At 54.2% G+C, this 13,024-nt stretch overlaps 2 protein-coding genes and 1 long non-coding RNA gene across 7 annotated transcripts in view; 1 reads left to right on the forward strand and 2 right to left on the reverse strand.

Moving 5' to 3' along the window:
• Positions 1-913: 913 nt before the first annotated feature.
• On the forward strand, positions 914-10,724 carry LOC311439019. Its single transcript, XR_014694509.1, has 2 exons — positions 914-1,046; positions 10,336-10,724. It is a non-coding gene; the product is annotated as an uncharacterized lncRNA (long non-coding RNA).
• TBR1 (T-box brain transcription factor 1) lies at positions 2,500-8,513 on the reverse strand. Of its 2 annotated transcripts, XM_084524213.1 has the most exons (7): positions 7,392-8,513; positions 6,887-7,041; positions 6,444-6,565; positions 6,004-6,162; positions 5,274-5,335; positions 3,336-3,453; positions 2,500-3,230 (listed from the first exon to the last, which is right to left on the reverse strand). In XM_084524213.1, the coding sequence occupies exons 1-7, from the start codon at positions 8,081-8,083 to the stop codon at positions 2,610-2,612; spliced, it is 1,929 nt and encodes a 642-aa protein (XP_084380339.1). In that variant the 5' UTR covers positions 8,084-8,513; the 3' UTR covers positions 2,500-2,609. The 2 variants fall into 2 exon arrangements, with proteins under 2 accessions (XP_084380339.1, XP_084380338.1); XM_084524212.1 differs by having other exon boundaries at positions 2,500-3,453.
• A 1,445-nt stretch (positions 10,725-12,169) lies between the features above and the next one.
• PSMD14 (proteasome 26S subunit, non-ATPase 14) overlaps positions 12,170-13,024 on the reverse strand; it is a 45,750-nt gene continuing 44,895 nt past the window's right edge. For all 4 annotated transcript variants that reach the window (XM_084524214.1, XM_084524215.1, XM_084524217.1 and 1 more), the window contains one exon: positions 12,170-12,592. In XM_084524214.1, the coding sequence (XP_084380340.1) occupies positions 12,494-12,592 (99 nt within the window). In that variant the 3' untranslated portion in view covers positions 12,170-12,493. The remainder of the gene's footprint in view (positions 12,593-13,024) is intronic.

A 13,024-nucleotide genomic window follows, 5' to 3' on the forward strand; every position in this document is an offset into this window, starting at 1 on the left:
ACTTACATACCCTGGGTCAAAAACCGCAGCTTTGATTCTAGGTTTATGCAGGTATTTTAACGCGTTAGCAAACGCGTGTATGGCAGATACACTCCTGCATCTCTAATGGTGGCGATAATAATAAAAATAAGTAATAATAAACGGACCTACCGACAGGAAATAGCCTTTTTTTACTTCTGCAGCCTTTACCTCTTCCACTCTCCCGCAGAAAGAGTTAGGGATTTATAGCGTCCTGTCGAGATAGTTACGGAACAGCGTTAACCACTGGCTCTCAGGCGGGGGTTTTGCTCAGCCCTTCCAGGCGCTCGGTGCTCGCCCCGGCCCCCCGGGCCGCAACCCGCCGGGCAGGAGGCAGCGAGCCCCCGCCTCAGGGGCTGAGGGGACGCGGCGGGGGGCTCCTGCGGGCCCGGCGGCGGCGGGCTCACGGCGGAGGCGCCCCTCAGGGCTGCGTGACGGGACGGAGGGGGCAGCGGTCGACGGCGGGGAAAGAGGGACGAGTTTTGTTCGTGTGTTACACCTCGACGGCCCCTCGCCGCGATGCCGAGGGGGCACCGGGACCCGGGAGCAGTTGCGGGGGGGGGTAAGTGGGGAGCGCTTCACCGCGGGCCCTCTCCTCCCTCACGGCCCGGCCGCTTCCCGCCCTGCCCGACGAGGCCGCCGCCGCCATCACTTCAGCCGCAGCCCAGCGCGGGCGGCCGGGCCGTGAGGGTCGATACCGGCACCAAAGGCCCCGGCGGCGGCTTCCCAAACTCGCCGTGTCACCCCTCACACCTGCCCTAACGTCCCGGCCCCCACAGACGAGGCGCCTCACCCGGCCCGTCTCCCCGCCTCTCCCTGAGGGGGCAGCGGCGGTCCTCACCCAGCCGCCCCCCTCACCTCTGCTCCGGGGCGCGGTCGGGGCAAGCAGGGAGACCCGCACCCCCCGAGCCGTCCCTCCTCCTCCTCCTCCTCCTCTTCCTCCTCCTTGTCCTCCTCCGGCCGGCAGCGCCGGGCCGGGAGGGGGCGAGCCCCGGCGCCCTCGCTGCCAAGCGGCGTCCCGAGACGAGGTGAGCGTTTTGCCAGGTTTATTTTACTTGTTATACACAGACGATACAAACGGGCAAAAACCGAAACATTTCTCAATGGAGCAGGTACTTGTATAAATTATTCAGTTCCACGGACATAACAGAACAAATATAAAAATCACAACATTCGATTTACAGAAGAGTCAAAAATATACACACGTTTATGACCCTGAATTTCTATTAGGAAACTTCCCCGTCGAGTGTAACCTAGACTGAATATTTAGCCCGATGCATATTTCAGTTTGCAGTTGTGTTTCATATAAAAATGCGTTAATCGTATAGATTTGCTACTCAAAATTCGAAGACTTACTATTCTGCTTCGCCGGGGGGGAGACCTGGAGGGATATTACTTCTCCGTCACTGCCAGAATCAGAGGTTTACAGGAAAGAGCGCTCTTACTTTCGATGTGCACTTTATTCCCCAGGAAGTCAGATCTCGGTTAGCTACTTTATGAAAAAGTCAATTCCAAAACTAAATGCAGTAAAATATACAACTCACAATTCATCTTCACTGGACTACACTATGGTTACCAACAATTCAGTCGTCTATATCTTTTTTTTTTTCTTTTTTTTTTTTCTTTTTTAGATTATTCATTACAAAGATTTACAGCAATATAAAGAAAGAGGGGAAAAACTGCAAAGAAATTTGAAAAGAGTTTGTCAGCATATTTGGCACCTGCAGGGACCAGTAATGGATTTGGCACTTGGGGGCGATGGGGTGGGGGGAGGAATACCACAAAAATAATAATATTGCTGATGTCGAGCTATTCCTTTTAAAGAAAAAAATACAGAGGCAGTTAATTTTGCTTTTGGAAGGCGTCATGCTACTTTAATCGACTTTCCTACGAGACGTATTTCTGGTCTTTTGAAGGGAAAGCTCAGCTATTCCGTAGCTGTGTTAGCCCAGGGCAGTGCGTAATTATTTCATGCGAGGAATTGCGGGGAAAGTGAGAAACCCATTACTCGCTGTACGGCTACGGGGCGCTCAGCATTTCCAGAGGCGTTTAGAAAGAGTGTTCACCTGGGGAGGGGAGGCGGGGGGAGAGTGAGGGGATTTAAACAAGATCTAAGTTTTGCGACTTAACAGTGAAAACAAAAGTAAAGAGAAAGAAAAAAAAATCCGAACAAATAGGAAACAAACCCAAAGGAAAGTAATAAATTAGAACCCTATGTACAGGCATTTCACAGGCTCTTTTTCCCCACTATTACTACCATCCCCTAGTATCCATCCGTGGTAAAAGGAAGGAAGCGCTGTACGGCTGGAGAGAGTCTACACATCCTACTGACCGGCGGGGCTCGGAGGCGCGGGGGGGGCGCCCGCGGCGGGGCCGTCCGCGCCCCCGGGGCTCCGCCGGGCCTCGCGGGGCGGGCGGGGAGGGCGGCTCGGCCTCCTGCCTGCCTCCCTGCCCGCCTCCCCGCCGGGCCGGGCCGTGCCGAGCCGGGCCGGGCCGGGGGAACGGATGGGGCAGCTAGGGGCGGGGGTCAGTGCGCTAACCGCGGAGGAGTTATTGTGCAAAAGGACGGCGGGGCCGGCGGCGGGCCGCGCCTAGCTGTGCGAGTAGAAGCCGTAGTAGCCGATGTCCTTGGCGCAGGTCTTTTCGCAGTCCCGCTGGGTGAGCACCTCGCTCTTGAGGGGCGAGGAGCTCTCGGACACCGGGGTGTCCGACGGGGAGATCCGCCGCCTTTTGGCCTGCTCGTAAATCCCAGAATCGGTGGAGTCGATGGACTTAATGGACGACGGCGTCTCGATCCAGCTGGAGTCGGACAAATCTTTGGGCTTGGAGTCCTCGGCGCCCGGCAAGGGGGACCGCTCGGGGGCCAGGCTCTCCGCCTCCTCCCCCAGGTAGGGGTTGCCGGCGGCCATGCGCGCTGCCGCCGCGCTGTTGGGCCAGCAGGAGAGCACCGAGCCCGACTTGCTGCAGTACTGCGGGGGGCTGCGCGCCCCCCAGCCCGACGGGTCGGCGTAGTAGCCCAGCGGCCGCCCCGCGCAGCCGGCCGCCTGCAGCGGCAGCGCCTTGACGCCGGCCGCCGCGTAGGAAAGCAGCGTGGCCGCGTTGCCGGCGAAGTCGGTGGCCGTGTCGTAGGCGGAGGCGGCGAAGTCGAGGCGGTTGTTGGCGGGGGCGACGAACCAGCGCTGCGGCGACGGGGCCCCCGGGTCCTCGGCTTGCTGTGGGGAGAGCAGCCCGTTGGTGTGGGGCACGCTGCGGTCGGCGCCGGGCCCCGGGCCGGCTCCTGCCCCGGGGTGGAAGCGGGACTTGGCGTAGTTACTCACGAACTGGTCCTGGAGGAAGGAGCCGGCCATGGCGTAGCGGGCCCCGGGCACGATCTGCGAGCGGGGCGAGTCGTTGGGAGACGGCGTCAGCCGGTCCATATCGCAGCCCGTGTAGATCCTGCCGGAGAGAAGGGGACAGGGCTGGGTGGGCGCCGCCGTCGGGGGCACGGGCGGGCGCCGCCGCCCTCGGTGGGGCCGGGAGACAGGGCCCTAGCCGGGGAGGGCACGGCAAGCTGCTCTTTGGGACCAGGGGGTGCTTGCTGTTAGCCCAGGGGCTTCCTGCTCTCAGCCCAGGGCTTGAAATCCCCGCTCCGTCACACGCTGACCGGTCCCGCCGTGTGCGCCACAGGCAACCCGGGCGTGTGCAGCGAGCAGCGGGAGCGGCGGGCTGCGGCGTTATAGCGCCTGTTTAACACTTATTATTGAGAGTCGCAGACGAACCGTCAACATTTTACTGGGTTTAAATTAGGCTAATCTTTAAACACCTACTGGAGGAAATGCAGAACCAGACGCATCTAGTGTTCCCTGCGTGGCCTATATATAATTCTCCCATGCTGGGCTGCAATTTGCGATTATAAAAACTTTAATGGATGAATAACTACTATCTGTATTTAATTCAGGCTAAAACTGTGCTTTAATTAACCCTCCACGCCTCCTGGAATTTCTTATCCAAAATAAACTTGGCCCTTAAACAAATCCAACGTGCTAGACAACATTGAAGCTTCCCCCTCCCCCCGTCTCCTGTAAAGTGACGCCCTATAAAGTTTTTCCCCTCTGAAAAAGGGAAAAGCACTTGAGGCTGGGGGCGAAGGCCACGAACCCTCTCTGAAGGCCGCGGGTCTTGCAGAGGCCGCACAAGAAGCGACATCATGGGGCTGCCCTCACGGCGCTCGGCCCCTCGCGGCTCGCAGCGGCCGCCCGACGGGGCGGTCCCCTCGGGGAGAGCCGCTGCTCGGCCCCGGGAGCCTCTGGAGCTGCTTCAGGCCTCGGCGTCGCTTCCCCCCTGAGAGCGAAATGCCGCTGCCGAGGGGAGCTGGAGCCCTGCGAGAGGCCTTAGCAGGCGCGGGTGCTACACGCGGCCTGGGGCGCTGGGTGGGAGGCTGCTCCCGGCTGCAGCCTCCAGAGGGAGGAGGAGGTTTCATCCTTCCCTCAGGGGCTCGGCCCCGTCCTGCGGCCCCGGGGCTTGCAGAGGGACCGAGCAGCTCCAGGGCCGCCCGCCCCCTCGGGGCTCTGAGCCGTCCTGCGCCCGCCCTAAGCTGGCTGTGGGGGTGTGTGGGCAGGAGGTGCCCGCCGGCCATGCCCTGGGCCGGGGCGAGCCGCAGCCGTCAGCGCTGCTGCAGCCGGGCCCGGCTGTCCCCGTTCGGCTCCCGGGGACCGGGGCGGCCTCCCCACAGCAGCCAGGCCCTGGCAGCAGCCCCCGGGCGGTTCTGCGGGCGGGGGAGGCAGCGCGGGGACAAACCGCGATTAAAACTTCGCAGCCTTTAGCTCCACCCAGATGCAAGGAAGGAGAAAAAATATATATACGGAAAAAAAAAAAAAAAAAAAAAAAAAAAAAAAAAACGCTCCAACCCCAGAGGGGAACAAAACGAGACGGAAAAGAAAATTTGCTCTGGACACAGGGATTGCGGAGCCCGGGCTTATTCAAACTCGGCGGGCGCACAGCGCGCCTTGCGCGGGGCCCTTGCGCGCAACTCAACGCGAACTTGGAAAGGGGCGCAAAGAAAGGGGCCGGGTGCGGGGGGCCCCCCAGCATGTGCTGAGCCCCAAATGGGGCAGCCCCTGTGTGCCCGCAGCCCTGAGGAGAGCAGAGAAGCAGTGGGCTCCGGCGGGGCCTCGCCCGGGGCGGCGTGGCGGGGAGGCTGCCCGCGCCCCCCAGCCTCTCCCCTTGACGGGTGCCCGCAGCCGGCAGAAGGGAAAGAAAAATGCGGTTTTACTTACGTGTCATAATTGTCTCGGAAGCCCTTGGCGAAAGGGTTGTGGTCTATTTTCAGCTGTGTGATCTAGGGAAACAGAGGAGCAGAGCGCACAGTGTGAAAAGCACGAAGAATGCACTCTGCTGCAGCCACCGCGCTTTTAAAAGCACCGAGCTTCGCTCTAGTCGGTCAAATTGCCTTTGAAACACGAAAAACGAAGCTGCGGCATGCTACTAGATACCAAAAATCGAATTTTACGATTCGCTTTATTCTAAAAATCACGCTAAAAATTCGCGTTTAACCCCATGTTTTCAGAAGTGTAATTACGCGTAGCGCATGGCCGTGAATGTGTTTAAACCCAGAAACGAGGCGAAACGCCCCGCAGAGCGGTAGCTGAGAGTTGAGGCTCGCGTCGAGCCAAATAATTAACCCGGGACCGCGGCCCGAACATATGTCACCGGGGAGAGGGGCACCGCCACCCGGCCATGCCGAAACGCGGCCAAGGCGGTAACGAGGGTTTAATTCGAGGGAGCTGCTCCTTCGCCCCGGTGCGATCGATGGCCTCGCCAATTGATCTCCGCCGAGCGGGAGCTTCCCGGCGGGATCCCGGCCCGGCCCCGGGGCACAACGCGGAGGCAAAATGGGAAGGGAGCGGGGGGAGGCCCCGGTCTCCCGGTGCCGAAGCCCCGGGGGAGCGGGAGCAGCGGCCGGGCCGTGCAGGGAGCGCGAAGGGGCCGGAGCGGGGAGCTCTTTACATCGGTGTTCTGGTAGGCGGTGACCGCTATGAACTGGGTCTCGGGGAAGGTGAAGGTCTGCACTCTGCCCGGCTGGTTGGTGTCCTCCGTCCCGTCTTCGTTCACCTCCACCACATGCAGGCGGGGCTGGTACTTGTGGAGGGACTGCAGAACCACCATCTGTCAGGCAGAGGAAGAGGAGGGAGGGGGCCGCGGGGTTAGAGCAGCAGGACGGGGCAGTGATGCCCGCGGCAAAGGACGCGAGGGCTCTCCCTCCCCGCCGCCCCTTTATCCTCGTTTGGGGACACGGTCTTTAAAAATAAGGACTATTATATATATTGCATATACACATCCGACTGGAGAGTGCAGGATTCTGCCTGAAGCAGCAAAGCAAAAAAAAAAAAAAAAAAAAAGAAAAAAGAAAAAAAGCCTAACGGAGCCTTTGCGGTTCCCCCACTGACCTGCCCGTTGTTGTTTGATGCTCCTTTATTGTTTGTAAGTTTTAGTTTCCCAAAGGAGATTTCCTGGCGCATCCAGTGGGCTCCCGTGTTGGGGGAGTCGGGGTGCATGTACACCCGGTTTCCTAAGCGAAACAAAAAACACCACCACATCACGGGTCTCGCATGTAGCCTGGTTCTGCCTCTGCAGCAGCACGCGGGGTCGAAGGACCCCATTAAAGTTAGCGCTATTTTTCTGCCGAAACCGCCTTCATTTAACCGAGCGGGATTAAAGCAGCGTTTTCCGATCACCTCTTACTTTCTCCACCACCCTCCTTTTCTTTTTTCTAAAAAGCATCGTTGGCCCTTTCTCGTTTAAGAAGTCGCTAGAGCCAGTCCACAAAGGCTTTAATTAATCATTCTCACCTACATATGTGTCGGGAAAAGTGTTAATTGGAGGAACTTGCCTTGTACATTGGTGTCCGCCTTGCCGCAAGGAACCCATTTGCCTCCCTGAAATCTCCAGTGGTTGGGATCCGCCAAAATTACATCCACAAAAATATTGTAGTGAGCCGTGGGATCGAGACCAGAAATATTAAAACTTAGGAAAGGGAACATGCGCCTATAAAAAGGAAAGGAAAAAAAAAAAAAGAAAAAAAAGAGAGGAAAGAAGGAAAGCAAGCCAGCGGCAGCGATACGCACACGCAGAGGAGCCAGCCCGCTGTGCATTATCCTCCCGGCTCCCGATAGCGACCGGGAACCAAAAATCCAAAGCAACTCCCTCCCGAAACGTCGAGCTTTCCGCGGGGAAGGGGCGCGGGGAGCCGGGGGGGGGCTGCCCCGGAGGGGACCGGCCCCGGCGACCACCGGCCCCGGCGGCGGGCGGCTCCCCCGGGGCGGCGGCGGCGGCAGCGGGCGGCTCCCCCGGCCGAGCAGCCCCGGCGCCCGGAGAGGGTCCGCGCGGCGGCTTACCTCCCCTGCTTCGTGATGATCATCTCCGTCTGGTGCCGGTGGAATTTCAGCCAGAGCGGCCTGTTGCACAGGTAGACCTGAGCCTTGCCGGGGACGAGCCCCGGCTGGGTGGAGGAGAACTGGTAGAAAGGCGCCCCTTGGTAGGAATGGCCGTACTGCTGGGGGTAAGGGTAGCCCGCCGTGGGGTAGCCTTGCGGCGAAGAGTTGGACAGGAGGCTGTTATAAGCTCCGTTGGTGATCACAGGATGGTGAGCCATGTAGCGGCTGGGGCTGGCGATGGAGAAGGCTGGGTGAGCAGGTCCATGCTGGCCGGGGTAAGGGAACATGGTACTAGGAGCAGAGGCAGCAGACTGGGGCTGGCTGGACTGAGAGAGCAGATAGCGATCTGCAGCAGATCCATCGAAACTGTGACGAAGCTCAGAGACCCCGTCCAAGACGGGAGAGAGTTTATTTCTCTGGACGTCCCCTGGTGTGTCCTTGGAGTCAGGAAAATTGTCTGTATCTGACTGATTCGTCATCCCCCTGGTAATTTTTTTCAAAGGTGAACTTCTCTCCAGGTTGTCAGTGGTCGAGATAATGGGATGATCATGCAAGGCAAGCTCAGATCCGCCTGCATGTGGGTAACTGCTGCTCACATTGAGAAATTTCTTGGAGAGCATGATAGAGGGAGAAAGACAATGCTCCAGCTGCATAGCTCTAGCACCACAGTAATAACCCTTCAGTCCCTGGATCTGAAAGGGCTCCTCAGTATCAGAAGCTAGACATCCTGGGACCCTCACTAGACAGAAAGCACTTCATCCACCAAATGCTTCCCAAACGTTTGATTTACTTTTTTTTTTTTTTTTTTTTTTTTTTTTTTTTTCCTTCCCTGGGAGAAGAGATTGGCCAATTGACACTATGCAGCAATCAGGAAAGACTCACTTTTGATCTTGCTGCTTGCGGAGAGGATGAAACGGCTTCTGCCATTGGTTAACCGCTGACAGTAATTTAATTAGATAGACATTAATTAGGATAATCACCTGGCTCCTGGTCGCGACGATCATGGCAAATTGAAGGAGATGATTTTATTGTGAGATAGAAGGAAGGCGAAGGGGGAAGGGAAGAGTGTGTTTGCTGTAAGAGCTCATTATTATGTGACCTTTCCAGCATTTTTTTTATAATTTTTCATTTATTTTATTTATTTATTTATTTTTGACTACGGCTGCAAAATAAACCAAAAGCCCCGCGTTTCTCTAAATACTTGCGCGCCTGTCCCCCGCATCTGGGTGCCGGGGGAGGGCCGGGCTGGGGGGGTCCGGGGGCCGCCGGCGGGGTCGGGCGCCGCTGCCCTCAGCTCACCCGGGCGGCGCCGCGCTCGCCCCGCTGCCGGGGGCGACCGGGGACCGGGAGCCCCTCACCGAGAGCCCGGAGCCCCTCGCCGGGAGCCCCCCGTCAGTGCGAGCGCCCCCCGCCCCTCCCGAGCCCCCAGCGCGGCGGCCGCGGGTCTCCCCTTGGAAGTTGCGCAGTCAGCAGCGGCCGCGCTGCCCTGGCGTGGTGTCTGCGGGTCCCCAGTAAATAAATATTTTAGCAGGGCGCTGTAATGCCGCAGATCGTCAGCAAAACAGCGGAGAAGGCGTCCCTCCGGCTCCGGATCGCTTTCCACTCGGTGTCTGTTTTCCCTCAGTGACTCAGTCCCACAGACAGCGCTGGGAGGGGAGAGCGCTTTTGTAATACATTTGTCACCCGCTGCCTCGCCTCGCCTCGCCTCGCGGCAGCGGCGCCGCCACGGCCCTCCCTCAGCGAGCGGATCGAGGCCGGCGGCGGGAGCAGCCCCGGGGCCCGCGGGCAGCCCCGTAAGGGCCGAGCCGAGCTCCCCGGGGCTTAGGGGCGGGGGCAAGGCCCCCGATCTCCGGGGGACGGCGAGCGCCGTCCCTCAGCGGGGGGAGCCCCGGCGCGGCCCGCAGCGAGCTCCGCGCCGGACACTCGGCCGCCCGCCTCCCCGCTGCCCGCCGTGCCCCTTCCCAGGCGAGCTGATGAGTTTCCAGAATCACCCTTTTTTTTTCTCTCTCTCTTTTTTTTTTTTTTTTTTTTTTTTCCTCTCCGGGAGGAGCTCTCCTGTTTCATTTTTCATAGTGTTTTCCCCTTAGCGATGTGGACCTGAGGTATGTCACGGAGCACACCTCTTTCCACTTGACACCAGCAGCCGGCTTCCAATTCCGCTCACTGTTACCGCGGCCCCGACCACCTCATAATAAAATCAAGCCAGACACGTAATCAGCTGAAGCCAGGCCGAAACTTCGCAAAGTCAAATCCAGAGAAGGCAGAAAGCAGGATGGCTTGTCAGAATGCGTATTTCAATGCTCCCAAATCTCACGGCCGTTTTGTAATTTTTCTGTTGCTTAAAACTGTGCGCTTGTTCAATGATGTGGTGTTTCAGGAAGGCTGGCATACACAGCCTCTGCATGGAAATTATTCTAATAAAATCCTTTGTTAGGCAAAACGCGAGGAAGTAATCATACTCGCAGGCTCATGGTACAGCACGGGCAACTTCCCATACTCTACCTTCTCCTTTCAGCGCTAAGAAAATAGTTTTATCAATATCAGCCCTAACTACTGTTTCTGACACTTGTTTCACCAGCATGCCCACCCTTGCATTTCTCTGCTTGAAACCGATAGAAAGGTAATGGATTTAGATACATGGGCGGGAGATGGGTCGAAACACAGCTAAACCCTGGGAAACGCTGCCCTGAATTATGTTGCTACACCCATATACATGCAGAGCTGCAATGAATTCAGTGGTGTACTGCCAATCACATGGAAGTGTTAATATATGCCAAAAATCTTCAGTGCACAACTCCTAAACTGGTATAATAGGGGGATATGCAATGGCAGGTGGTGTTACAGAATCGTCATGGAAAGAAGGAGAGGTTTGCTAATACAATATGCCCATCCTTCGCGCTGACAGGTGATGAGGGGTCAAGCTGCTAATGAAGGTCTGCTCCGCTGCGGCTGGAGGCTCAGAAGGTGGCTGCTTGAAAACCTTTCTTCCTCCAGGATGGTATATGGGCTGCTGCTTTTCAGCTTACAGCATGTGTGCACGCTTCCAAATCCCTCTGTGTAGCTCCTAAAGGACTGAACAAAAATAAGATGCCCCAAAACCCAGCCTTTTGATTATTCATGAAACATCTTAGTAAATCGAAAATTGTGCCTCCAAGTCAAACCAAGGACTGGATAGAAAGCAGGCTATTACAGCACAAGCTCATACTAAGGAGATCCACATCTCCAGCAGCTTTCCTTCAGCTATCCTCCATAAGATGTACATTTGTTAAAATAAATTTAGAAAAATGTGCAAGACTTACTGTTTTGGCTCCCAGCTTGCACTGGCCTTTCTCGCATGCATACACTGCAGCACTGCGATAGCTCCTTGCCAGTTCTGCAGTGCCACGTTACCTATGACCCCCCCCCAAATATCCATGTCTCTCCTGGTGATACAGGAGCACAGGGATGCAGAGCTCCGCTGCAGGTTCCCATCAGCTCCTGCCCTGTCTTTCTGCAAGGTGCAGCAGAGAAGCATATACTGGACAAATGGCAGGGCCCAAATACAACCTTCCTCAGTGATACGCTGGTTTTCAGCGCAAACAGCCAGAAACATTTCCACTTATTTTAACTGCAGGCAGATCAAACATGGTTTGGTACGTCTCCATTTTCCCAGTCTGATACTCTGCTGCCTACTGTGGGGGCAGAGGGAAGGCCATAAGGAGGGCAGCTGCAAAAATCTGCATGTTCCCCTCTGAAGTAAATGCACACTAAATATACTTTGAGAGAGAGTTATTTTAAAATGGTAGAAGGCCTAAATAAGAAATTCCAAACAAAAGAAAAATGTTTGAATGTTAATGAACAAATGAATAGGAAAGTACTGGGCACAATCTGGACAATAAGACATAAATTTATGGTCCATTTGTTTATGATGCAAATAAGTCAAATAAATTAAAATCTTTAACACAAAGATGAGTTCTAAACTATTTATCTGTCACAACTGTTGCAGTTTAAAAAAAAAATCCAGCAACTAAGATATTGTGAATGAGTGATACAGAAAGAGCACTTCCACCCAGACAAAAGAACCAAATCTGCCTAAGCACCTCCAATACTTAAAATGCACCCCCCCAACCCCTGCCCAAAACCCAGTCACTCCCCAACCACAGTTACTTGGCTTTGTCTGCTTAAAACCAAGCAGCCAACCCACCTGCCCTTCCATAAGCATTTCTAGTCCATGGAAAAGGTTTAAAATGTCACATTGCAGTTGGGACTCCTTCCATATATCTGTATCTTATGTACCTCCTCTTTCACAGGAGGGAGGGTTCATATAACCCTACAGCAGCCCCCATCACTTTAATGTTTATTCTCAGAATAGTGCTATTTATGACACCGCTGGTGAGAGTTGTGTGATTCAGTTATCAGCATAACTGAATTCATTTTCTTAAGGTCAATTGTCTTCTGTGGATATTACAGCTTGAATAATATTGAAAGGGAGCTGTCATCATAATTTTCAGCACTTGCTTTTTGTATATCCTTGGAATTCAGCGCTTTTATATATGTGTGTATATATGTATATATAAAATCTTAAAAAGAGTATTTGGCAATCAATGGAAGCCAAATTTCATTAGAGATTTTTTGCTGTCCTAGCAACTAACATCTCAGTAGTTCTACAGTGGATACAAATATGTTTTACCAGCACTTTTCCTACACCATTGATTCCCCTCTTCCCCCCGCTTTCACAAAAAAGGCCTTCCAGAACTTGACAGGCTTGTAAATGTACTTTTATTATGTTGCAACGATCAAAATATATATGTACTACTGATTTTTCTCCCAAAATATTAAATGAAAATGTAATACATTTTTGCACATGTGTTCTTGAATTACTTTGGAGTCTGTAAAGACCCTGACATAAAAAAAATGAAGCAACTGCACAATTAGAGACTGAAAGGTGTTATTGAGCTGCACTTAGACTGCAAATGAAGTCAGATGTCTCTGTTTAATCAAATATAGCCTCAGCAGTCTCTGTTTTGTGAGTATTAGAAACGATAAACAAATATACACAGAAAGCATCATAAACAGTAAATTGATTATTTAAATACAACTGTATCCAACATAGCAGCTAAACACTGGACAATGTTTGAAGTCATCAGCACATCCACATGTTCTTCTAAGTGACGTTTGGGGTCCTGAAATAAAAAGGATAGCATGCGAGAAATGAATAAAACATATCTCTGTGAAGGATTTCAGTTACTTCATTTATATCTAAGAAGGCTGTGACTTAAGGAAGAGAGGCCAGTGAAGCTCTCAGATCTTCCTTTCTAACAAGACCTAGCAAATGACTAAATTGCCAAACAATTAGTCCATACTATCGCTCAGAGAAGCAGAGGATAGGTTTAGGAAGGAAATTTTTATCCAGCATCTGAAGAGTAACCATGACAGCTGTGAGTTTTAAGGACAAAACACAACACGTGGAATTCATTATATATCTCACTAGGTCCAATATTTTAATCTCAGTTCTGGTACACTGCAATTTGTTTTCAGATCTTTGTACAAATATGTATTCTAATCCTGTAAAGCCTCAAGCACTATCTAACACAGTCTTTGAATAGTTGTGTCGA

Source organism: Aythya ferina (assembly GCF_964211825.1).
Source record: "Aythya ferina genome assembly, chromosome: 6".
NCBI lineage: Eukaryota > Metazoa > Chordata > Aves > Anseriformes > Anatidae > Aythya > Aythya ferina.